Source organism: Dreissena polymorpha, chromosome 16 (assembly GCF_020536995.1).
Source record: "Dreissena polymorpha isolate Duluth1 chromosome 16, UMN_Dpol_1.0, whole genome shotgun sequence".
NCBI classification, from domain to species: Eukaryota; Metazoa; Mollusca; class Bivalvia; order Myida; family Dreissenidae; genus Dreissena; species Dreissena polymorpha.
In genome coordinates this window covers 45,363,708-45,390,956 of record NC_068370.1, presented here as the reverse complement: position 1 = coordinate 45,390,956, position 27,249 = coordinate 45,363,708, and the positions used below count along the sequence as shown (strand labels likewise).

Sequence of the window (27,249 nt, the reverse complement as noted above, 5' to 3'; positions counted from 1 at the left end):
GCATGACAAATAAAGTAAGCTATTGGCAATATATTCTTATAACGATGCATTTTGCGAGCACACTATAATGTCCGCAACTACCGTTACGATAACAAATAACGTCCGAACTAATGAATGTGTGTATATCAACAAAATGAGTAACAAATCACGTATGGGTTTATTCAAACGACGCATAGACACAATTTGTGTTTCTGCAATCAACCTAGTACTAGAAATAACGAAGTCGTTATGAACTTCATAAAAAAGAAGTGAACACGATTTATATATGTTTTTATTAAAAAAATTCCCTCGTTCACATAATTATGTTATTTTAAGTTTGAGAATTGATATGATAACATTTTAAATCGTACATTACACCCTTTAATCACGTCCCATACAGGGCGTGTACGTGACCTCGATTATCAAGTTATCGCTGAGTGAATTACCTGCGTTAATCAGCCAGGTAAATGTTTGCTTTTGACGAAGATTTGAAAACCATTACACTTTAGCTTTATATTCCCAAATATGTTTAGCAAGAATTAACATGTACTTCAATATTTGTACAACAAAATGTTAGATGTTAACTTGTCAGTTAAAAATCCCAACTATATTCGATTTAAACTCATGCGTTCATAATATTTACCGGTATAATTTATTAAGTCCGTTAAAAAACTGAAACATTTATGCACGACTGCACGTGATATAATATTCAATTCGCAATAAATGCTAAATCAAATATTGACGATCAGAATATACATCTTTATTATAAATTAGCAAGTATAACCGGCTACGTTATGAGTTTTAGCAATCCTCTATGAAAATATGACTCTCGTAATGGGATTTTATGCGGTGAGCGTAGCTCCAGCCCAGCCTGCGCAATCACGCAGTCTGGTCAGGAGATACTCTTTCCGTTTTTGAGACCACAAAACCTTGCGTGACTTTAGCGGACAGCGTACTTCATGACCAGATTGCGCAGACTAGTCTGGAGCAACGTTGACCGCACATTGCATAAGACCCATTTTCGCATAACGCGGGTTAAATTTCGAAATTAAGGACATTTATTGTTATAACGTTTTGTTAAGTAGTAATGATAAAATACGTGAACACATTCGAAAGTTTTCAAACAGTCTTGATATAATGTGAGATTTCATTTAAGGCGATAGGACAATAAATAACGTCTTTTTCTGTAACATAGTGTTTATAACAATAGAGGCGGAAGCTGCGCGTAAGATCGTGCTTTCTTTTTTGCATGATATTGAGTAGTTGGCTTTATTTTTCGTCTGATGAACAACCAACAAAACGATGTAAGCGTAAGCATAAAAAGCAATAAGGCATACAAAGACGCCTTAAGTCATTGGGAATGAGTACAAAGTAAAAGGAAAACCCAGGAAACCTTACCTATTTAAGAAGTGTAAGCGGACACAAGTGACGTTTTCGTTTTGAATTAAAAAGTAATATGGTTGCTATGTATTAAGCGTGATAATGTAAGGTATATTTAACCAAGCGTTTCCATACAAACAAGTAATATACTTTCTGTTTCTATCTTCGTATCTGTGTTAGCCCTCTGGACTTATGCAGTGAGTCGGCCTTTAATGCGATAAGAAAAGTGTCTCGCCTAAATTTGGACCATGGAAAAACCCGAGTAATTTTCTGTGCGTGGTTTGGAGGTAACTTAAGCAGGTCAGTAATTCTGAAATTTAAGCTTCAATTGTTGATAAATGTTATAAATTTAATGTGTTCCATCTTTTATCTTAAACGTATTCATTCAATTGTTTCAACCAAATGACATCTTTTCAAAGTTTTATATAAAATGCGCCATGTTTATTTTCAGCTGATTAGCTTGTTTAAGCGCCATTTTGTTATTGATGCTCAGATAGCTCTGGGCCATTCAAATGTAAATAATGTCGAATAACTTAAACCTCGTGCTATCAGTTAACTGCGAGAAAAACTTCATCTTGACCAGACGTTATTATTAGTTTAAGTATTTTTTAAGACGATTATCCTAAGCTCACTATTTTCGGTGTTGTAATAAAACGTGCATTTCTAATGATTTCAGTTCAAAGTACATATTTCATGAAAATTAAGAGTCAGATAGTCACTAAAATTAATATATCATATGTATATTGTTCTTTTAATTGTCTTATGAAATTTTTGACTAATGAGTTATATTTTTCTGAAAAGTCGAGAAACATGACCAGATGCTTGCGCAATTTATCGGTAATGTTTGACATCTGCTTTGCTCATTAAAAGGGCGTGCTTAAGAATTGAATCGAACGTTATGTAGAGCAATTCGCGTCTACAAAGGCAAACATTATTATACTTGTAATACATTAAAGCGGGTATATACGATTTTTATATGTGCTGAATTGTAAAATATTGATACAAATATGTCATAATAACACACAATATGCAAGAAAAATGATACATTTAAGACGAATTTCATAAAATACAGCAAATACAAATTAGAGTCCCGAGCCGATTGTGACGAAGATAATTCGTAATTATTTTCCTACAATAACCGATGCATTCGTCTTTTTAGTAAGTGTTCGTGTGTCGTATGAATCGATATCGCTGCAGGAATTTCAAATGAACCGTTAAACTAAATTTAGATTCACATCGTACTTGCATGATATACATGCTTGCGAATTCGGCTGTACAGCCTTTTTCGATTTCAGAATTAAATATCTGGCTTATTTAGCATTTTTCGACACATGTTCTTCTTAACTTTTATTTTAGTTTATATTGAAATATATGTATAATAAGTTTTTACACATTTTATATTAATAAATAAATATTTTACAAGATCGTATATACCCGCTTTAAAACAGTACAAATAGACTTATGCAAAGATAATACTGTAATTAAGTTTTCCTAAATTAACCACATGTACCTACAAACGTTTTACGACATGAACTGAGAAAAACAAATGCATTGATTATAAATAAATATGCATTGATTAACGTTGCTTATTTTCACAAGAATTTAATTATTAACTGAATGAATAGTATTGGCAGAGCATCCGATATATGTTGGAAACAATGACAAACCTATCTTTTTGAAGAAATGATACAATTACGTTTTTTAAAGACCTTTAGAAGATTAATGCAATATTAAACTCCTTATAAAATAATAAATTATATATAATTGCAACAATTTTCTATAACCAAACATATCTACATTGGATTTATTTTATGTTTCAAATATCGAAAAGAAATTATTAAAAAGCTATAAAATAAGTCACATGCACGTGATAGACTTCCATTTGTAACATCATTATAATTGTTGTATATAATTTTATCAGATGTTAACTCACATGTCAACGAAATAAGTATGTCTTTTTTGCAATTCATTGTTAAAATGTAAAATATTATCTTTTGTTTGTGCGTCATTCGATATCTGAAGTGTAAACAGTGTATACAGTGTATGCAGTTTATTTATAGATACAGAATTATGGGGTTATTCCCCCAGCGTTTATCAACCTCTGTACGTCGATAATCCAAACTGAGTAGGATAATTCAAACTGAAGAAAAAAATTGCGACAGAAATAAAGACTCTAGTCATTTATTTCTAATAACACGTTTATTTAAGTTTAGTTGTGACATAATAAACGTTTCTTTTTGATAAAATGCTATTTGCCGGATACATTGCGCTAATAAACCCATAGCAATCAAACACAATTACGTCGAAACAAAATGAATATGTTTGAAAATCTGGAAAAAGTATTTGAAATTTTCAAAAGTTTTCGGCAAAGCACAATTTTCATCGAATGTTTTTAATGTCTTAATGCTTGGACTTATGTATTAGCCTTTCATATTTGTATGTAAAAAAATTTATTGGCGTAAATGCTCGAAAACGCAATATATTCGTATTTGTTTGGGACAAAAATATACAAATTAGATAATGACCTAACTGGTGTATGGATAATTCCAAACTTACATTAGGAAGTCGATGGATAATGACCAAACTGCCAGATGGCTTAATATAAAGATCTATGTAAAATGAACACAACAAAAGCTTTTTAACACATTGCTAATCAATCATCATTAAAAAGTGATTGTGTTTTATTTTCATGTAAAAAAATTTTCTTTTTTTTTCTTCTTTTCTCATTTCTTGTCTTGAAATGCGTCTTCGTCATGCCGATCGATCTCCATTTCCGCCAAAGGAGTTCAACTGAAAAATGTATATTTCATAAAACTGTATTCAGATGTTGAAAATAAATAAGCATTTTCATACGAATGAATCAGTCTGGTCCTACCACGTAGCGAAATAAAGCCAATACTATGTGCCCAAGCCCCGGCTCTCAAACTAATTGCCACCAGTTTAAAGGAGCTAACCGACGGTATTTCCCTATATAATGAAATATCAAATATTCAAAAAAAAAGTCAAAATGTTTAATTTTCATAAAATCGGAAGGAATAATACGTAATTGAGGATAAAATTGGAAAGAAAAATGGTTAAAAGGCTACAAATATTATTCACACCAAGGTTTCAAAGTCATTCCATTCAGAACAAGCTTTCTATGCTAAAATACCGTTAAAAGTCGTTTATCGACAGTGAGCATGCGCATAGCGGGGTACTGTACAGTTCACTCGTAAATTGTATACTTCTACTTCAACTTTCCCGCGCCAGCGAAAAGGGTCACGGGGAAAACTTTTTATTATCATTAAAAACATAATTTACAGAAGATGTGTAATATCAATGTCTGTGTCAGAGGGGGTAATCATGTGATAGTCAAGATGGCGACGTCCATACCAAGACGGTTATTTTTCGCCGTTTTATACCCTTTATTACTTCTGTTTATTTTTTAAATGACGCTCACTTTCCAGCCATATCAGTAAAAATGTAATGAGCGTTTATTTCGTATTTAAATTCGCATTTATATCTCAAATTTACTCCCCGCAATTTTTTTTAGTGGAGCCCTTATAAGGTCCTACCGCTAAGAAATTTCGCACCGAGTAAAGTCGAGATATAGAGCGAATATTACTATGAAATAAAAACCACTAATTTTCTTCCTAATATGGCTGGAAAGTAATACAAGGAAATACAGGGTATAAAACGACGAAAAAATACCTGCATCGGCATGCACGTCGCCATCTTGTTTGTCACGTGATTAACCCCTCTATCTGTGTATTGAGAAATCATTTAATATGTTCTTTCAATATGTAAATATATTTCGGAAAGTAAAATGCTACACTAGCCGTCGATATGTCCCTTAAATATGTGCGTACCATTCGCTGCAGTCTTTCTGATATGATGTAAAATGAATCAGATCAGTAATGCCAAAAATAATATTCGAAACCTCTAATATGGTGACAAATACATGAATCAGCGGGGCAAGTGCCACTTTAACCTGCAGCTTCGACTTGAACCCCTTGAAATCAAGTGATTAAATAATAAGTAGGGAAATTTTTAAATTCACATGCTTTTCATTCTATCCAACATGGAACGCGTGTTGTGGCATCTCTGTGTACGTGGAATACAAATTTCGCATGCTTATTTTGCTTCTAATCTCAATTGTAGATATATGCAAGTTTAGTTGAAATTGATTTCACTAATAACAAATAAATGAATGTTGATGTTCGTTAAAAGTATTTTTATGTCCCCCACCACTATAGTGGGGGACATATTGTTTTTGCCCTGTCTGTTGGTCTGTACGTTGGTCTGTTGGTTTGGTCAAACTTTAACATTTGCAATATTGAAGATAGCAACTTCATATTTGGCATGCATGTGTATCTCATGGAGCTGCACATTTTGAGTGGTGAAAGGTCAAGGTCATCCTTCAAGGGCAAAGGTCATATATATGGGGACATAGTGTTTCACAAACACATTGCTTGTTTTATATTCCATTATAAACATCGTGTGAGTTTTTGGTTATAAATAGCTGTTTTTAAAGAATAATATCCAACCTGTCTTTGGAAAACATGTGCAATGCATCGCAGTTTGTGCATTATCCATTTTGAGTTTGGTTATTATCCACAGAAATTTTCATATCAGTTTGGATTTATCCATACAATTTTATACCTGTCCTGCAAACACATGATTTTAACACAGAAACACACTATGTGTTAAAAGTAAAATTTTAAGACATCGCTGATATAATTTGGCGTATTTCATGAAAATTAGCATTTTCCGAAGACAAATTTATCATTTTTTTACTAGAAAACTATTAAATCATTGCAAAACTCAAAACGCATGTGTGTGTCAGACATTCATTATCACGTTCGTAGAGACATTACGTCCTTATAGTTACTAAATTAGCAGAAATGATAAAATAATCACCTACCTTTTAGTTTCAGCCGACATTTTTTTTCTCAGTTTGAATTATCCAACTAAGTTTGGATTATCGACGTTCAGGGGGTGTTTATGGACGACTCAAGTTCATTTTTATCTTTGCATATTTATTAGTATTCACTTCCTTCAGTTCACAATAGACAGAGCTGTTTTGTCAGTTGAAACAAAGATCTATAAATAAACAAATGTTTATAGATCTTTGAGTGCAAACAAATATAAATATTTGTTTGATTTATGAAAAGAAAATCTGAAATTATTAATAAGCAATTTTGTGTTTTTAAGTTTGTGTAGACATTATGAAGATAAAAAAACTATTAATTATCTGGCTGTTTCTTTATATGATAAGATAACAAAAATATGACATTGTGCAATCTATCTAGCCCGACGAACATTGTTTACTTCACAACTATCATTTAAGATGTACAATTCAATAGCGCGTTAATGCATGGGCGTAAAAAATCGTCCCAGATTAGCCTCTGCAGTCCGCACAGGCTTATCAATGACGACTTTTCCCGCTTATTTATAACTGGAATTTTGCAAAGAAGAGAATTTCTGTGAACAAAAAAACAACAACATAAAAGCGGTAAGTGTCGTCCCTGATTAGACTGTGCGGACTGAAAGGCTCATCTGGGTCGACACTTTACACACATTCATTTAACCCCCTTTTCACAGAACACGTCCATGTTTGTCGAATGATGTGAATATTAAGACACGTGTCAATTGATGTTTAAAGAAGCATGTTGTTTTTTAGCATGACATATTTACTTTTGTAGTGATAAGACTTATTAGATGTAGCTACATTTTTTGTAAACTTATTGCAACAAAATTATCTTTGCAGTCCAAAGTTTGGAGAAACATTGTTCTCCGTGGAAATGCGTCCAAAGTCCACAACTGACAGGTGCATGCGGGACCACGAAAACGATGTGTACATGCTTTATGACAGCGACGACCGTTCCAAAGTCGTGCCGTTCAAAAACTACTTGAAGCGGTTTTACACCTTGTTTGATCCGCTTACAGATGGGCCTCCAAGTACGTTTGTCTGTGTAATTATTTCACGACATTTTTCTTTTTACCGATCGCACAAGTATGGTTTGTGCTTTTTGTATTAAAATGGTTACATATTATGACTATGATTATAGTTTAATTACTCCTTCAATTGTTCGAATAATTCTTAAAGAGTTGTTAACCGCCCGTAAACACTTGGTTTCACATATTGTAGCGTCAGTTAAGGATTGTTCTAAAAATATAACAAGCGATAAAGAAAGAAATGCATTTATTTTAAACAGATGAGCCTGAGCTTAAGACGTGGTTGGAAAGAGGAATCTACAAATCAAAGTTGACGGTTGTTTTCTTGACGAAGAAATCGAAAACTAATTCTGAATGTGAATTCCAGCTTGCAAACGCTGTCAAAAGATACACAGAAACCAAAAGCCAGCATAGAATCGTTGTCGTCATGGTTGAACGATGTAAAGTTCCGAAAAATCTTAAACAATTCCTGACAGTTTATGCATTCAAGGCCAATGATGAGCCCACAATGTGTAACATACGGAAAGCAATTGAAGGTATCATTCTTGGATTATTGGCAGTAGTTTTGTGTTACGATAATACTTGCAATTTTGCAATTAAATTAATATCTTTTGTATAGCCTTTTGAAATAAATTGTTAATGGACACGACGTTATGATGATTGTGATAGAAGCATGCGCGTTGTCTTTTCACACTTTTATGTGTACATTAATAAGATTATTTTGATTACAGCACCGAAGGAACAATATGTAATTGGCGACAAGACATGGACGAATCATCAGAACACCCTCAAGACCGTGATCGGTTCACCTAAGCTAGATCCGCGGATCCAACCGGAGATAAAGAAAAAGACAAGATTCATGGATATAATTTGGAATGCACGGAAGGTGTACCGAATTCATCAGAATTTCGATTTCAGATGCAATAAACCAGGCTGCACATTTCGATGCCGAGGGGACAATTTTAAAGAGGCTCATGCGCACATTGAGTCATGTAAGTACGAGTGGGTACAATGTAGATACTGTCAGCAGAACGTGTCGCGAAAAAATATAGTAAAACACGAACAAAAGAAGTGTCGATCGCGGAGAGTTAAATGCACGTTCGACGGATGTGATTACAATCCGTGTTATGCTGATCTGGAATCCCATAAACGGGCATGCGTGTATCAGTTGGAACAGTGTCCAAACAGCCGGTACGGATGCCAAACCGTTTATCTGAAGAAAGACACAAAGCAGCACAAAGGCGAGTGCCAGTACGAGAAGTGTGTGTGCCATCAGTGCCAACAGGAGTTGTTTAAAGTTGATGTGGACAAGCATCACTGTCAAAACCATGACAGGAGAAATGACGTCCATTCGTGTGATAATAATGACTGCATGTTTGAAGGAACTGTTGACGAACTGTTTAAGCACCACGTTTGCTGCGAATTTCGAACCCAAAAATGTAGAAACTGCTCCAGAATGATACCTATAGAAAATTTAGCAGAACATACGACTGACTGCGAGAACCTTACGTCGTGTGACCATTGCGGCCTTATGATTCCAAGGTTCGTGTTTATTTTTAAGCGACAGATAGTTTTGTGTTATTTATATTTACGACATTAAACCGCCCTAGCTATCGTTAATAATTTGCAAAGCAGACACACTATTGAAATTTATACATGAAGCATACATTTTAATTTAGCTTATGTTGAAACGTGATGATTTTGATGCGATACAACCGCTAGCGATTGACGATTATGCCAACTAAAAAAGCGTTTTTTTTTAAATGTTCTATATATTCACCCTCTGTACACGATGATCACGTGTTTGACCTACAGAACACATTATGTAATGCTTGTAACGAGATTATTAAAATGGTTTTACTGGCACATTTGAAACATTTGATCCATGTTTGAAAGTTTTTTTTTCACATAATTTTCAGGTCTTTACTAGACAGTCATCAAAGATTGTCGTGCAGTAAATCTTCAATGGTTACAGTTTGTGATTCGTGTCATTACGTCACTGATGCTGTAACGATCGAAACCCACAAGGACAATCGCTGTACGACTTCCTTGAGCTGCCTAGGTGATCACAACGACGCAGATAATTCTAACTGGGAGAAATATGCGACAATGGTACGGAACATGTTTTTATGGGACGATATGTCCGAAATAACTTTAAAAATTCAAATATTAACGCGGACAAATTGTAACGGTTAAAACAGTATATTATAATGAACAAAGACATAAAATCGAATAAATGAGTTTAAACAAAACTAATACAGGTTTTTCGTTTGTCCGTTTTTAAGGTTTTATTTTGGCGGCATATTATTTTTTGCGACCTAATTTGCATTGTAGATTGTGCCAAACTTAATAGCGAGTATCTTAAAAGGCGTTCTCTTATTTCATGTTTTCGTGCGACACCTTGGTGGAGAGTTCGTCCCCGATCCCATTCGAAATAGTTCCATCTCTTTTGCTAATGTGCTTTTATAAAAATCTTACAATGCTATTAATTATTTTTTCCTTTTTTTCATGCGCATCTTTTTCAAATGTCCATTTATATTTTATAATATTATTAGTATTGTAATGGGAATCCAAAATATGCATTTTTAGTACACATGTGTGTGATCTTCCTATACATAAGTACTTTATTCAATATTTCTACAATTCATTTTAATACTACTTAAGTTTATTTTGCGGAAAATATCTTAACTAACTCTGCAGATGTATTATTTCAGAATTTGTTTTTCTTCCGTATACTTAGTTATTTCCTTGAATGTTTGAAGGAGATCTATAGTGCGGTGTCGAAGCCTGTACGAATGGAAAGAACACATAGAAAAGGTAATGACCGCCGTATCTATCATTGGACTTAAAAAAAATAATTTCAACAAATGTTAAAGGTTGGGTTACTTTAAAGATTTTTATATTAAACAAAATCACAAGATGACATTGATTAACTTTAATCTAAACTGCGGTAGTCTCGCGGGTCGGATTAACTCGCGGTATTTCATTCGCGCCCTCTGGAAATTCTTTTATGAACAAACCTGCGTGACCTTATTGTCAAATCTGACAGAAAACATATGTTGCTGCCAGTATAAAACGAAGTTTGGTAACTTTATGTCGTAAAACTCAGACTCAGTATTTGAGTTGTTATGCCCCCCTTTGCACATATCGGTCGGTTCGGTCCGTCAATCAGATGGTTTCCGGATGATAACTCAAGAACGCGTAGGCCTAGGATCATGAAACTTCATAGATACATTGATCATGACTGGCAGATGACCTCTATTGATTTTCAGGTCACTAGGTCAAAGGTCAAGGTCAAAATGACTTGAAATAGTAAAATGGTTTACGGATGATAACTCAAGAATGCTTAGGCCTAGGATCATGAAACTTCATAGGTACATTGATCATGACTGGCAGATGACCCCTATTGATTTTCAGGTCACTAGGTCAAGGTCACAGTGATTCGAAATAGTAAAATGGTTTCCGGATGATAACTCTAGAATGCATACGCCTAGGATCATGAAACTTCATAGGTACATTGATCATGACTTGCAGATGGCCCCTATTGATTTTCAGGTCACTAGGTCAAGGTCAAGGTCACAGTGACTCGAAACTGTAAATGGTTTCCGGATGATAACTCAAGAATGCTTACGCCTAGGATCATGAAACTTCATAGGAACATTGATCATGACTGGCAGATGACCCATATTGATTTGCAGATCACTAGGTCAAAGGTAAAGGTCACAGGCGACTCGAAACAGTAAAATGGTTTCAGGATAACTCAAGAATTGCTTACGCCTAGGATCATAAAACTTCATAGGTACATTGATCATGACTGGCAGATGACCCCTATTGATTTTCAAGGTCACTAGGTCAAAGGTTAAGGTCACAGTGACTCGAAATAGTAAAATGGTTTCCGAATGATAACTCAAGAATGCTTACGCCTAGGATCATGAAACTTCATAGGTACATTGATCGTGACTGGCAGATGACCCCTATTAATTTTCAGGTCACTAGGTCAAAGGTCAAGGTCACAGTGACAAAAAACGTATTCACACAATGGCTGCCACTACAACTTACAGCCCATATGGGGGCATGCATGTTTTACAAACAGCTCTTGTTATAGTTTAATTCAAGAATGATATGAAGATAAATCGGAAATTACTTGAAAATAATTGTGATATTCATTTTATATTATGTCTTAAATTTCATGTAATTGAATTGTTTATACGTTATTGATTGTTAATTTGAATGGTGTGTAAGATCTATGTTTATTCATGTTGAATTTAATATAAGGGCTCTTTAACCTATTTACCGCGGACTAAAAAAACAATTGCGTACAGCCGTGTTATTTTTTGTTGCGACCGCAGTTAAAAAAAGAAGGATTTCGTCACAAACAAGTCAAGTCAAATATGTTTGTGTTTTAAATCATTTATCTGATATATGAAACCGGTTTCCAGACGCAAATGAGTACCGCGAGACTGCCAGTTTGCGGTAACAATATTATCTAAGAAATAATAATTTAAAAGAAAATATATAAGATCGCCTATATAAGAAACAATTCCCGGTTTAGTAATGGTAATAACGGTAATCACCAACGGTGATGAGTTTCGATGCGTATGAATCCAATAACGAGGGTAATGGCACAAGTGGTTTGATATTAATCATCGGAACGACAAACCATTAGGGGTTGTTGCAATAAAAAACACTTAACCGAAATATGTTTAATTTTCCGCGGCGATTTTATCCATAATTGGAATGTATAATAATATCATTATCATTCTTATATATGGTCCGCGTAAAACATATACACATGCGTTTCAGTGACGTCAACAAAACAATTCCAAATGACGTCTGTTTCAGCCATATTATTTATTTACGTCATGATTTTTGTTATGTGCAGTATTAATATATAATACATGCGAATAAAATGCCAAACAAATTAACGATTAATATGATGATTAACTAAGATATAACAATTTCTTTACCGACATATTTTAAAGTGCGTATGAAGCAATCATTATTTGTTAAATGAAACGTTTGCTAGATCCAGTATTTTAGCGCGTGAATTTTTCTTCACAATTTTGTTTGGGCACTTCTTTAACGACATAAGGCTCCGCCCATGGTTTTTTGCACAATAAATAACACTTGTTTTCCTTCTTTGTGTATAGAAAAAAATCGCTGTACGTTGTGGAATCAATTAATTACATTCACAATAATAAATTTTATTTACAGCAGGGCTATCACTTCCTTACTGGTATTCCCTCGGACGTGGTAGTCGTCGGTACAGTGACGTCACGTATAGCAGCGACAGCAGTGATTATGTCAATTTTGAAAAGCATCAGATCTCTGGAGCCATGACAGCTGAGCGGCGTTACATCTTCAACAACATTGAAGAGTCTATGAAATTTCTTTCAACTGATAGTGGCATTTGTTCGTTCTCCTACTGGTACTCCCATGATCACCAAGACTGCGAACGATACTTAACATTCGAGTGATGCATCTTAAATAATTCGGAAATCGTCGTTTCTTATACAGTGCGACGATCAATTAAGAAGTATCAGCAAGAAAATGTGTTGCTTTTACGTTATAAGAATGAAAGTGCGACTCAACGCACGAGAACTATTAACAGATGACTATATTGACATCACCAGCGTTTCTAACGTGGTACCAACATGTTATAAATATATCGGTAATCTTATTGTGTTAAGATAGATTGTAGTTACAGACAGTTGTTACAAACATTTGACATTTTGATAACATATACAGCTTTTTGTTGCATGTACATTTATGTTTTGCGCGTTCAAGACAATTAAGACAGTATTCATTTTTGAAAGGGAGAATGCTAAAATTGCTGATGAGCATTAAAAATGGTTTCTGCGCTGAATGATAATTGTGTCGACATGATGATAGTGATATGCGCTGCATATCAGGACAATAACAATGAACTTTAAAACAGAACACTAACTTTTAACATGAACATTGAACCGTTACTTTTTTAATCAGTTGTGCATCTGTATGATTTCTTTTATTCATCTGAGCATCGACACAGGGCATACGACAGCCAAACATATAATATATGCAAAACGGCCCGTATTATTCACGGCCATTTTACACATATACAACTGGTTGTACGCCCGTGGATTATTTTATTCCGTATCCATATTACTTGTCTGCATTCGAGTGCTGTCACCTGCCTCGTGGTTTTGACTGTTGCTTACGATGCGTATTTGTATTTTACACTTGTTTATGAAGTCATCTTTAGAACTATGTAAACAATGCATATGTATATTATATAACTGCTGAGTAATATTGCCATTAGTTACATATTAACTGTTATTTTTCGATAAAACTTAACTTGTCCATGAGACGCCTTTTAATTGTCAGCTATTTTTCCCGGTGCTTTATGGACGGATGATTAACCTGTTTAAACCAATAAAATCGTCATCATGTCTTATTTTAGATCAATGGTAATGTTTACATGTCCTAGCATTTGGCCCTTTGTACATGTCGTTTAAACAGGCACATCGACTCTGATTATTTCCTATTTTGAAGCCATTTTCTCAAGAACTAGTCGTTGTTTAGTGAGTGTTTTTATTCTTGTCAGTTGGTCGCCCCGATTTGGACACTGTAGGGCTGCCATGACCAATCGGCCAGCTCCATTACCCGTTTTGGCCTTAATGACCATGTTTGACAACATTTGCCCATACGCTAGTATAAAATGACGACCAATTTTTGGTCATCAGCTCAGTTCCATCCCGAAACTTAGAGGCACGTCTTTTATAAAATTAAAAGAAAAGGCTTTATATTCACTTAAAGATATTCGATATTATTTGAAATAGCTCATTTAATATCAAACTTAAATACTAATCTGTGGCATTTCATAACGACATTTTGAAGAATTTATTGTTATTTTATGTACCTAACAACTGCCTTTTGGAATATATGTACAATCACTACTAATGATTTTGGAGTTGCATGGAGAATTGTTAATTTCGTAAAACGTGCGACAATAAATGTTAATTACTTATTTTAAACAGTGTTGTTTGCCTTCCTTATATGTTAGAAAAGTGCAGCATGGACGGCTGTTTAACAGTGTACTAATCCTACGTACAAAAGCGTCCAGAGGTGGAATGCAACAAATGGTGGCAGCGGAGGGATAGAAATTTTATCTCTATCACAGAGATACGAACTTAACTCTCTGAAAATGGCAACTTCCGGGAGAAATAACATTAAACGTGCAAACTGAAGAGCTATATGCAACACACTTAAAACAATAAACAAAGCGCTGTTTGCAAAGTTGAACACACAAGATAGTCGGTTTCTTTTGTTTTTAAGTACAAAATGAATGAACCGCAGCAAGTAGAAAGTGACGGCGAAATTTACCTCCGGTATCGTCCAAGGTCTAGATGTGAGCGGGAAAGATCGGAAACAACAGGCAATGGATCAAGAAAAGGCTTTGCGGACATGATGGAATCAAGTGGCTTTGTGGAAGCCGAATCGGCGGGTTCCAGCACAAGGGCGGCGGAGTTGGCTTTCGGAACCAACTTTACGGATGATGGATCGCTAAAGCAGACTTCTGCAGACATGGCGGTTATTCTTAAAGACGTGCTTAGCGAGCTGAAAGAATTTTAAAGCGATCTGGTATAAGCGATGCAAAAAATACGCAAGGCAATTACAACCATAACAAGACCATCAGGATCCAAGCACTATGCATGCCTGCCATCGACAACGAAGCGTGCACAACTTTAATCGTCACAAATAACGGCTCTATGAAAACGAACCAAGAGCAACAGCCGTGCGTCACAACGGAAAAACGACCATTGCGACAACTCCCTATAACGGTACCAAAGAGTCCATTCTCGTGGATAATGCAATTTGAGACTATAGCGTACAGGTGCGAGTGGAATAAAGATAACAAGCTTGATCAAGTTTTACCCAGTCTTAATTATGTCGCAGCTCAATTTGTTTGTTTTTTTCGCAATTATCAACGCATACCGTCAACTCTTATGCTGACCATGTTGACTAAATGAATAGCAGGTTCCGAGTGATCGAGACTCCGAGGTCGTTAGTTGCAAAATTCAACAGAAGAAAACAGCGTCACAGTGCGACAGTAGTGGAGTTTGCAGCAGACTTGAAGGTTCTGTATGATAGGGCACATCGTTGTAGAGATAGACAAACGAGAGAAGAAGATTTGGTTAGGCGTTTTATTGACGGGTTGTACGATGATGAAAACAAGTTCGAAGTCAAGTTCAACAAAGAACCACGTACAGTAGATGAAGCAATCTACCACTTTGTTAATCTGATGCAGACCCGAAACATGAATAGGAATGACACACCGAGCATACGAATCGAAAACGGTTGAGAAGCGATATTCGGAAAACAATAATCGCCGCCGTTTTGCTTATAAAAGCAGTGTTCCAAATACAGATCCGATTAAGATCCATGTGATAACAAGCCGTAATTACGAAAACAAGCAGTCCAATTGAGAACGAGCTCATTCAAGTGCTACTGGCAAGAATTAAGAAGCTAGAAAAGGAAAGAAGTTTGGTACACAACTTCAACGCATACCATGCCCACCTATCAACTGTGAGTCACACCAACCCAAAGGCTGAAGGCCTGGCACGATTGCTTTTAGAAAGAAGCGTGGTCCCTTATGTCCTTTTTCTAAAGGTTTGATACAATGAACATTATTTGTGTAATGATTTTCATATGAAATAGAAAAATCAAGTCGTAATAATCTTTCTTAATTATTTTTAATGCAAATAACGATGCTCAACAACTTATGTGACTTGAAGTTCGTTTGAGCATATCAACAACAAAATTATATCTAACACTAACAGGAACTTTTGGAGCCACTGAGCATCCCCTTTTTCAAGCTGCAGCAAAGAGCAATAACCCTTGCAGATGCCCAGATCTATGTGGAAACAGCTGCCGAGATGGTGGATGAGCTGAGATCCTGGTAAACTATAACTGTAGTTTGTGGCTAACTTATCCTTTTTTCGTGCAATTTTTGAATATTTAAATTTACATCAAAAGAAGATAATTTTGCACATATGCCTCAGTCTGTATACTTTGGTTGGTTATCTCAGGCCATTGAAAAAAGTGAATGAGGTGGTGGAAAATGGAATCTACCAAGACATTCAGCTGCGGGGCCCAAAGGCAACTTTGACATTTATACCCCCCCCCCCCCCCCTTCATTGATGGTGTTCTTGTGGCAATTAAAAGTCGTTTTTGCCTTGAGACAACATCTGAAATGACACTAGTTAAGGCAACCAAGATATTGTCCACAGAATCTTGGCCTTGCAAGAACCAAGATAAATTTCAAGGTCAAACCAGTTGCAGTTAGAGATGTTTTTTTGCTGCAATTTTATGTAAAACGTATTTTGTGTTAAAGTTCATTGTTTTTTTACCTTATTTGTTACTGTTTTATTATTGAAAGTTTATGCTATATATAATACAGTGTTAAATGAGACAAATGTCTGTTACCTTAAATCACCTTTATCCTGCTACATGTATAATTAAAATAAGCAACTTGTCTTTAATGTGGTATATTTGTACTAGTGTAGTAATATACTTTGAAATAATTTATGGGATATGTAAAAAGTAAGCTAAAAACAATATTTCTTTTATAAAGGTCAAATTATAAAATTATTTTGAAACAGTAAGTCTAATAAGTTAAAGAGTTCAACAAAATCTAAAGCATAAATATTTTACATTATTATTCATATTGACAGAGTTTGGAAATGAAGAAGTGGAGCATGCTGCCACCTTCTACCATGACGTTCTCCAGAAACATATGTGCCCTGAGAAATGCGTCTCAGAATGGAAATGCTTTAAAAGGGTCATGTGGAAGAGGTTCGATGCAATACAATTTTTAAACAAGCATTTTTAGAAATTCTTCATATACTTACAATAGAGCATATAGATGAAGACTGGAGTTTAAGTATTTCTAATGCTTATGGCTATCAGTATATTGATCTTCAGACACACAACTACATTGGGGAGTATGTCGTTGGCAGATCTGTACACAGAGGAGTTTGACAACTTGTACTCATTGCTGGACCTGCTGCTGAGTCTACCGCCAACTAGCGTCCCATGTGAATCTACATTTTCCCATCTTAAGCTGTTGAAGACCCATAGGCGTCTCAGATTGCATCAGGACACATTGAATTCTCTCATGATGATCAAACTGAGCACTGCTGATGTTACTGATTATGACCCTTCAGCAGCTGTAGACAAGTGGCTGGTGAGATTCGATGGTTTTATGTAATATTAAATATTTCATGAGGTTGTTACATAGCAAACTCACACCTAAATACATGACCTACACAGTTTTGTTCCCTTAATTAAAAAAAATTAAAATTAAAGTTCGAAGTCAAGTTCAACAAAGAACCACGTACAGTAAATGAAGCAATCTACCACGTTGTTAATCTGATGCAGACCCGAAACATGAATAGGAATGACACACCGAGCATACGAATCGAAAACGCTTGATAAGCGATATTCGGAAAACAATAATCGCCGCCGTTTTGCTTATAAAAGCAGTGTTCCAAATACAGATCCGATTAAGATCCATGTGATAACAAGCCGCAATTACGAAAACAAACAGTCCAATTGAGAACGAGCTCATTCAAGTGCTACTGGCAAGAATTAAGAAGCTAGAAAAGGAAAGAAGTTTGGTACACAACTTCAACGCATACCATGCCCACCTATCAACTGTGAGTCACACCAACCCAAAGGCTGAAGGCCTGGCACGATTGCTTTTAGAAAGAAGCGTGGTCCCTTATGTCCTTTTTCTAAAGGTTTGATACAGTGAACATTATTTGTGTAATGATTTTCATATGAAATAGAAAAATCAAGTCGTAATAATCTTTCTTAATTATTTTTAATGCAAATAACGATGCTCAACAACTTATGTGACTTGAAGTTCGTTTGAGCATATCAACAACAAAATTATATCTAACACTAACAGGAACTTTTGGAGCCACTGAGCATCCTCTCTTCCAAGCTGCAGCAAAGAGCAATAACCCTTGCAGATGCCCAGATCTATGTGGAAACAGCTGCCGAGATGGTGGATGAGCTGAGATCCTGGTAAACTATAACTGTAGTTTGTGGCTAACTTATCCTTTTTTCGTGCAATTTTTGAATATTTAAATTTACATCAAAAGAAGATAATTTTGCACATATGCCTCAGTCTGTATCCTTTGGTTGGTTATCTCAGGCCATTGAAAAAAGTGAATGAGGTGGTGGAAAATGGAATCTACCAAGACATTCAGCTGCGGGACCCAAAGGCAACTTTGACATTTATACCCCCCCCCCTCATTGATGGTGTTCTTGTGGCAATTAAAAGTCGTTTTTGCCTTGAGACAACATCTGAAATGACACTAGTTAAGGCAACCAAGATATTGTCCACAGAATCTTGGCCTTGCAAGAACCAAGATAAATTTCAAGGTCAAACCAGTTGCAGTTAGAGATGTTTTTTTGCTGCAATTTTATGTAAAACGTATTTTGTGTTAAAGTTCATTGTTTTTTACCTTATTTGTTACTGTTTTATTATTGAAAGTTTATGCTATATATAATACAGTGTTAAATGAGAAAAATGTCTGTTACCTTAAATCACCTTTATCCTGCTACATGTATAATTAAAATAAGCAACTTGTCTTTTATGTGGTATATTTGTACTAGTGTAGTAATAGACTTTGAAATAATTTATGGGATATGTAAAAAGTAAGCTAAAAACAATATTTCTTTTATAAAGGTCAAATTATAAAATTATTTTGAAACAGTAAGTCTAATAAGTAAAAGAGTTCAACAAAATATAAAGCATAAATATTTTACATTATTATTTATATTGACACAGTTTGGAAATGAAGAAGTGGAGCATGCTGCCACCTTCTACCATGACGTTCTCCAGAAACATATGTGCCCTGAGAAATGCGTCTCAGAATGCAAATGCTTTAAAAGGGTCATGTGGAAGAGGTTCGATGCAATACAATATTTTAACAAGCATTTTTAGAAATTCTTCATATACTTACAATACAGCATATAGATGAAGACTGGAGTTTAAGTATTTCTAATGATTATGGCTATCAGTATATTGATCTTCAGACACACAACTACATTGGGGAGTATGTCGTTGGCAGATCTGTACACAGAGGAGTTTGACAACTTGTACTCATTGCTGGACCTGCTGCTGAGTCTACCGCCAACTAGCGTCCCATGTGAATCTACATTTTCCCATCTTAAGCTGTTGAAGACCCATAGGCGTCTCAGATTGCATCAGGACACATTGAATTCTCTCATGATGATCAAACTGAGCACTGCTGATGTTACTGATTATGACCCTTCAGCAGCTGTAGACAAGTGGCTGGTGAGATTCGATGGTTTTATGTAATACTAAATTTTTCATGAGGTTGTTACATAGCAAACTCACACCTAAATACATGACCTACACAGTTTTGTTCCCTTAAAAAAATCATCCAATATTTACTCAAAAACATTGGGATTTACTTGACTGGTATACTATTATAAGGGATGCTAGCCTACAACAGCTTAGCAAAAATATTAAGTATTCTATGCTCATGATACAGGGAGATGGTCTTCGTCGACTAAATTATCAGCGCCCATCCAAGGCTATGTCTGATTGTGATGCAAGCGATGAAGAAGATGACTCAGAGATGTCTGCAGATGAGGATTTAGACATTCAAGATAAAGAAACAAACGATAAAGAAATATTAGCATTTCTGAATGAATAAATGATTTGTATATGATATGAAAAATATAAATATTGTTTAAAGCTCATTTTTGGCTTTCGTCGTCTTTTTTGGGGCCTGAAATGATCAGTCCGGGCCGGAAATGGCTGCATTATTATAGGACCTCCTGGCCGGCAATGAATTATAATTTTGGGAAAGACTGATACATATATTTAAAATTAAACTCTATTACAGTTTGATATGCAAATATCATATTTTTAGCAATTACTTCTGCATCAAAGAAGATTATGTGGGAGTCTGTCTCTTCCATTTTAAATGTTAGGGCAGAGTATCCGAGAGAATGAATTGTCCTGCAGAAAAAGTGGGACAATCTGGTACAGACCCACAGGGCCAAATATCAAGACCATCTGTTCGAACAAAACAGAACAGGTTTGTACTTAAATAAATAATCAATTTTTAAATAAATTTTAGGAAAGCAACCAATCCTCAAGGTTTGGTTTATGTAATATAAGGAGTTAAATTCGTTTTTGTTTAACAGTAAAATTGTTTGGACCTTATTGTATACATAAAAAATCTGTCTGATGAGCAATAATTCAATAGTTTTTTTATCAAGTCATCATTATATTTAATTATTCAACATTTTTGTTTTAGAGTAATTGATAAAATATCAAATATATTTTCAAAAATATTAAACATATATAAAATATGCCATAATACCCTCAATTAATCACCCAATATACACAAAAGAAATACTATAATGCAGGTGGGGGAGCTGTCAACACTGTCCTAGGGCCTGTAACAAAGGCAATCATGGACGTTGTGGGCAGATGTTCATCCGACATTGTTGGAATTGGCGAACACACATTTGACAGCGGGTTCCTTCAACTGGATGCATTTGATGCATTTGGCGATAGGTAATTTAATTTAAAAAAAAATGAAGGGCGGGGGGGGGATAACAGTTATACAATTTCATTTTGTCTGACCTTTTCCTACAGTTCCTGCTTGTTAGAATATCTGACCCATTACCAATTTTTCGGATTTGTTAAAAAAAAAAGCAATTATAGAATAATAGCAGAAAAGTAGTAAACAACACTATTATTCAGTCTCTATCATATCCTAGTATACAATACAAATTGACTAACACAAACAATCCCTAATGCACCTAGGTTCTTTTTTCCCCTAAAAAGGTAAAAAAAGGCCTGTTTCTTCACATGTTTTACACGTTTATTATCTTATCCATGAAATGTAAAATATATACAGATACAAAACAATATGACAAACATGCATGGCCAATCTTTACAGATTTGTTATACCAATAGACTTTTTTTTTAAATATGTAACAAATTAACAAATAATTATTCTTATCATAAGTGTTGATTCCTATGATGCATCATAAAAAACAGATTGCCATTGCCAACCTTTGATTAATCAACTGCCATAAAATAATACACATTCACAAAATACTGAATATTGTAGATCAAGGAATAAATGCGCATATTGAAAAATATTTTTAAAGAGCAAATACCAGCTAGAATTAGATCCTAAGTGGACTGGTTGGCAATGACCTTCTGTATTAAAGTTAAAATATATGTTCAGGTACTCTAAGAAACTTGACATTATTGACAGTGATAAAATATATTTCTTTTAAGACAATAAGCAGAAATGTATCTCTTTTAAGACAAGAAGCAGACTGCAGTGCAGTTAATATTCATCATGTCTAATCAATAACCTGAATTATAAATATTGACCAAAAGACTCAAGTTAAGAATACTTAGATATCATCCTGACAATATTAGCTACTTCTTTTTTGCAAAGGGGATAACTCCACAGATCTTGATACAGTTTGCTGTCAAAAAGCACTGTAGATTAATCTCCCTTTATAACAAGTTTAGCGATAGATTTTGACCTAAAAATATAGGAAACTTCATTGCTGCACATGATATATTATCATGTAAGAAATAATAAATATGTTATGAATGCATTTATAGAAGTATTAACCCGGAACTTTATAATACCAGTGTTTTTTAAGGCCGTTTTGGGGCCGATATTCGGCCCCATTCCCCTCAAGAAAAAGTATATATTTTTCCCCGATTTTTGAAAAAAAATCTCCTCCAGAAGTTACACAAAAAAATCAATACATTACGTATATTTATCCGAAAAAAAAACGTTGACCGCATTTTAAACGTGTTTGTTCTAGTTTTTAGACGCTCAGTTTTGCGTGAATCATGGCAATAAAAGCGCTTAGCATCGTGGTTGCGGTCTACGTCATCAATAATGTTGAAAGCACATGTTTTACACAACAACGCAATGAGCGTCTAGTGAACAATGAACGCTTCATACAGTTACGATCGTCTAGCTGCTTGACACTGAAATGTCGCACAATGCGAAATTTTACAAAAAGAAAATAAATAAAAAATGTGCCGTTCAATGCAAAACAAGCGACATTTTATTTAAGCAGAATGCACTTAAAGTTCAACAGACAACAAAAGCATCAGCTCAGGTAAGATGTATGCAATTTAAACAGCTCATCTTATATTTGTAAACATGACGTATTTTTGCAATATGATTGATGATACATGAAATGAGACCGAGCCCATTTTTTTCCGTTTTAAGGATGAGCAGAATAATGATGATCAGATTGAGGCACATTCATCCAAGGATCATGTTAATCAAACAATTCTTGAGACTCAGAGTGACAGCAGTGATGGAGAAAATGAAACGGTCCCTGTGCCTGATAGCAGAAAATTTTCATCCACCAAATATGCTGGCTGTATTACAGTGCAGCCAAGGCAGCCTATTGCTGTAAAATGTGTGACATATTCTCGCCAGTTTTGACCAACGGTCAGCTAAATCCCTGGGTTGAAGGGGAAAAATTAGGAACTCACCCGAGCCGAAAGCTTCTTAAGCATTCAAACTCTAAACCTCATATAAATAGCATTCAGAAACAGTCGAAGGTAAATGCATATGATGACGGGGAGCCTTTGCTTCTTATGTTGCTTAAACAAAAATCTGAAAAACAGAAATCAGAGGAAATTTCTAGAAATAGAAAGTACATATCATGTGTTATAAAAACTGTTCATTTTGCTGTCAAACAGCATTGGTCCTTAGACAGTGTACCGGAATTAGTGGACCATGTGGACAATCTAGGGAACATAGATATCAATTCCTATTGCCAACATCATCCAAACTTAAAGTACACCTCCACAGCGTCTGTGACAGAGGTATTGGAATCAACAAACATATATTTGGAAACCAAATTGCTCGATAAGTAAAGGCAGGCTGATGCATATGCATTGATGGCGGACGAGTCATCAGCTCAGGCTCATAGAGAACAATTTGCAGTGTTGGTAAAGTTTGAATGGCAGGGAAAAATTGAAGAGCATTATATTGGTATTATCCATGTAATACGCACTGATGCAGCCAGCTTGATGAAAGCTATTGAAGATTTTCTAAATTGCAAAAATGTTGATATCAAAAAGGCCATGTTCGTGGGGTTCGATGGTTGCAATACCATGAGCGGTGTTAAAAAAAAGCTTATTTAAATAATGCTTTTATATAGCGGTTTAAATTTCAATTAATTAAAAATGCTCCAATTTTTTGCTTCGATATCATCAGTGAATTAATACATTTTAATTTATTTCAGGCTTACAGAGAAGATTTCGGCATCATGTTCCCCATCAAATCTACATTAACTGTAGAAACCATAAGCTTGCTTTATGTGTTAAGCACTTGATTAAAGATTTTCCAGTCATTGAGAAGGTTGATGAGCTGCTCATTGGCATTTGGAAAATTGTTTCACTATTCTCCCAAAAAATTTATAACATATCAGTCCATTCAAGAGTCATATGGTTTAACGAAGCTTCGTTTCATCCGAGCCTGTACCACAAGATGGCTTTCTTATGAGAAAGCATGCAGTAGATTGGCTTCTAGATACGTACAGGTATATATTTTAATTACAAGCTTCTTACTTTGCGATCAATATCACCCCAGGGCTTGATCATTTAGTGCTGACTAGTCTTTGACTACTCTTAACGCATTTGCATTAAAAAAAGGCTTAGAGGTCTTAATAGTTGTGGTATTTTACAGGTAATTGACACGCTCGGTGCTTGCCTGAATAAGAAATTCGAAGCCGAGGTTGATGGAGTTCGTGGTCAGCTTCTTGAGAAGGAAACAGTAGCAGCTGTTCTCATCCTTTGTGATGTTTTAAAACCTGTGATCCGTTTCAGTGACTATTTGCAGCAGAGTAACCTTGTCTTTTCCAATATGACAGAAAGATGCAAGGTTAGAATTGCATCAAATTCCTCATCATTTTAGTTTTCTAGTCTTAGTATTCTATTAATGAAATAAAATTGTTTAAATTTCTTTTTCACGTATAAGCTGTAGTTTCTTAAAAATGAGTTCAACTTAAATATTTTAATTTTGTAATCGAATGTCTTGTTCACCAATAAAGTAATTATTAATAATGTATCACTGGGATTTTTTAAACAAAAAATCTTGTTGGTTTAAGGAACTGCTAGATGAGCTTCACCTTCTGATATGAATATTTCAGACATGTTTCAATACTCCTCAAGATGAAAGTTTAATGTTGAGCAAGATACAGGACTTCTTCTTCGAGATCGATGAAAGGGCTGCTTTTTCTAGAAGACTAAGGTAAGTTATTTAATGTTAGATTGATTTTAAATTAAATATGATAAATTGTCCACCCTTTGAACAAAAGACCTTTTGGTATGCAGATGTATTTATTATATCAATATTACAAGTATTAATTCAATTATAAGAAACATCACAAGACTGTGTATATAAATTCTCTGATGACAGGCAGCATGATGTTGACCTCCAACCCGAGAAGATTGTCATGGAATTGGCTTTGCCAATTACGTATAACCTGATCAGTGAGATAGCATGTGCCTTTAACTGTGAGCCTGTGCTGGAAGCGTTCTCGGTCTTCAACATCAACAAAGTACCTGATTCAATGAATGCGATGCAAGGCTATGGAAAGGTAAAATATGTATTTAAATTACGATCATATGCTGAAATTCATTGTCTTTATAATGTAGAATGTATTTAATGCAAATAGTGACTGAAAAGGGGGGTCTTAATTAATGTGTCACTGTGATGTATTTTGGATAATATGTTTTTAAACTTTAGAATGCTGTTGATGTCTTAGCCAAACATTATGGAAACACCAAGATTTTTGAGTTTGAGAGGCACAGGACTGAAGCGTTCCCAACATTCAGTGAATCAACAATCAGGGAACAATTTCAGCAATTTCTTCCACAGTTGTGTTTGTTGAAGTAAGAACCAGGAAGTTATCTGTTCGAACTGTTCTTTTATGTTTATTCCAGTTCCTATATTTTAGTTGCATGCTTTCTGTTGAATTATAAAGCTTTTTTTGAAGTACCAGGGCTGTTATTTACTATAAATGATTAATCTGGATTTTTAAATTTCTAGTTTCAAATTGTGTATGCACCAGTCTACAAGCAATTAAATATATCTTGAAAGATAAAACTTCTATCATGATATGGGTTAAATTTAAATTGGTAGTACAGGGACTTATTTACTCACAAACTTCTGTTTATGAAAGCCTAGTGCAATATTATGTCAGACCTAAAGTTGCCGTAGAAACACTGTTTTGTCTTTTCAGTTTTCCAAAGTTTACTGTTATAAGTTACTGTTTTGCAGTTTCTTTGACACAGGGATTCAGCTGGACAAGCTGCTTGATTGAAAGCTGATGCAGGGCATGTCCATTTTCTACAATTTCTACAGTTCAGTTTTCAAAGTTGTGTTTGTCTATGTTTTCCACAGTTAGCTTTTTATATTTCTTATAAACATTGTTACTCAGTGCAAATCATTCTGCAACTTTGAACTAATTAAGTATTAACACAGATATCCATAAGTTAACATTAAAGCATCTTTCTGAATTTAGAGTTAATTATGATAGAATTGAACAAGTAGTTTAGAATATTAAGGAAAAATGGAACTATGCTAATGTTGTTTTATTTTCATGATTAGTTTTTGCATTAGTTCTATTTAAATATTCATTTCATAGGCAAAGAGGGGAGCTGTGCCTGACAGATCTATTCTACAGACCAGAGATACAGAATTCCTTCCCCGCTGTCAACTATATGTTTACCCTAAGCCGACTGATCCCATCGTCTACTGCCAGTGTTGAAAGGCTCTTCAGCCTCATGAACAGTCTCTGCACGCCATCCAGGAACAAACTGCTGGTGGGAACGCTGGATAGCCTGCTGAGACTGTGCATGGAGGCCGATCTTTCGGAATCTGATGTTGAAAATGTTGACATTTTCAAGATAAAGGACAGGGACATAGCATTGTGAACATGTTTACTTTACTATTCATATCATAAATATGATATTAACATATATAAGTGTGTTTTTTTTCCCCTTTTCCTTAAAAACGACGCTATTTTCCCCTTTGGACTGGCCCCGCCACCATTCCCCTATAGGTGAAAAAAACACTGAATACAGTGTACTAGATATCTCTATTGTAAATGCTAACTAAATGATAATGTTTATTATGCAGCCATGACATATCCTTATAGAGCTAAATACACATAGTTATCTGTACAACAAATTATTCCTAGATTTCTAAATTAAATAGCAGGTTTTGGCAGTAATATTGAATAAATCAGTGTTGGAGAGCACAAACTTTAACTTCTCCGGTTTGGTAAAATTGACAAAGTTATTTTCAACATCAAAGTTATTTTCAACATCATAAGCTTATATGCAATATGTTGACAAAGCAGTTAATTATAATATATTTTTTTTAATTGTTCGATCACAGTCCTGGGGCGTCACAATGAACGCAAACAGCTTCTGCAGCACTAAACAGTTTTAATCGTCCTTCGCCAGTTACTGGTAGTGCATCGGCTACCTTTGCGAATGATGCCACAAGGTACTTATCTTGTACACATTATGCATAACAAACTATTCCAAAACATTAATCATGCACTCAGACACTATAATTTTGCCATAGATATTTTAGTTTTGTTCCCAATATTTTAAAACAGTGTGAAATTGATCTCCTGGTTAAAATGTTATGAAATCCCTCAGTCACTTGTTATGATTTTAATTACAGTAATGCTACAATAGAAACTGTCTGCTGCAGTTGCGGTTGCAACACTCGAGTTCAAAAACTCAACGAAGAAAAATTAATCCTCCAAATAAAACTTCTAAAGAACCAGCTAAAGCATGAGGAATGAAGTTGAATTTGTGGCACATTTATTAACTTTGTTATG

At 34.9% G+C, this 27,249-nt stretch overlaps 1 protein-coding gene and 2 long non-coding RNA genes across 3 annotated transcripts; 2 read left to right on the top strand and 1 right to left on the bottom strand.

The window, feature by feature from the left end:
- Positions 1 to 1,321: 1,321 nt before the first annotated feature.
- On the top strand, positions 1,322 to 14,312 carry LOC127862275 (uncharacterized). Its single transcript, XM_052401336.1, has 7 exons — positions 1,322 to 1,659; positions 7,109 to 7,299; positions 7,557 to 7,832; positions 8,028 to 8,838; positions 9,216 to 9,408; positions 10,059 to 10,113; positions 12,511 to 14,312. Exons 2-7 carry the CDS (start codon positions 7,143 to 7,145, stop codon positions 12,771 to 12,773), a joined length of 1,755 nt encoding a protein of 584 aa, XP_052257296.1. The 5' UTR covers positions 1,322 to 1,659; positions 7,109 to 7,142; the 3' UTR covers positions 12,774 to 14,312.
- Positions 3,992 to 6,779, bottom strand: LOC127862276 (uncharacterized). Its single transcript, XR_008040530.1, has 2 exons — positions 6,263 to 6,779; positions 3,992 to 4,149 (listed from the first exon to the last, which is right to left on the bottom strand). It is a non-coding gene; the product is annotated as an uncharacterized LOC127862276 (long non-coding RNA).
- Positions 14,313 to 24,841: 10,529 nt separating the features above from the next.
- LOC127861868 (uncharacterized) lies at positions 24,842 to 26,210 on the top strand. Its single transcript, XR_008040332.1, has 4 exons — positions 24,842 to 24,990; positions 25,140 to 25,285; positions 25,674 to 25,756; positions 26,041 to 26,210. It is a non-coding gene; the product is annotated as an uncharacterized LOC127861868 (long non-coding RNA).
- Positions 26,211 to 27,249: the final 1,039 nt, after the last annotated feature.

Bases quoted from the DNA above. Each gene is read 5' to 3' on its own strand.
- LOC127862275 (XM_052401336.1), top strand. From the start codon at position 7,143: ATGCGTCCAAAGTCCACAACTGACAGGTGCATGCGGGACCACGAAAAC. The intron at 7,300-7,556 runs GTACGTTTGTCT...TATTTTAAACAG, and splicing joins GCTTACAGATGGGCCTCCAA to ATGAGCCTGAGCTTAAGACG. The intron at 10,114-12,510 runs GTAATGACCGCC...TTTTATTTACAG, and splicing joins GGAAAGAACACATAGAAAAG to CAGGGCTATCACTTCCTTAC.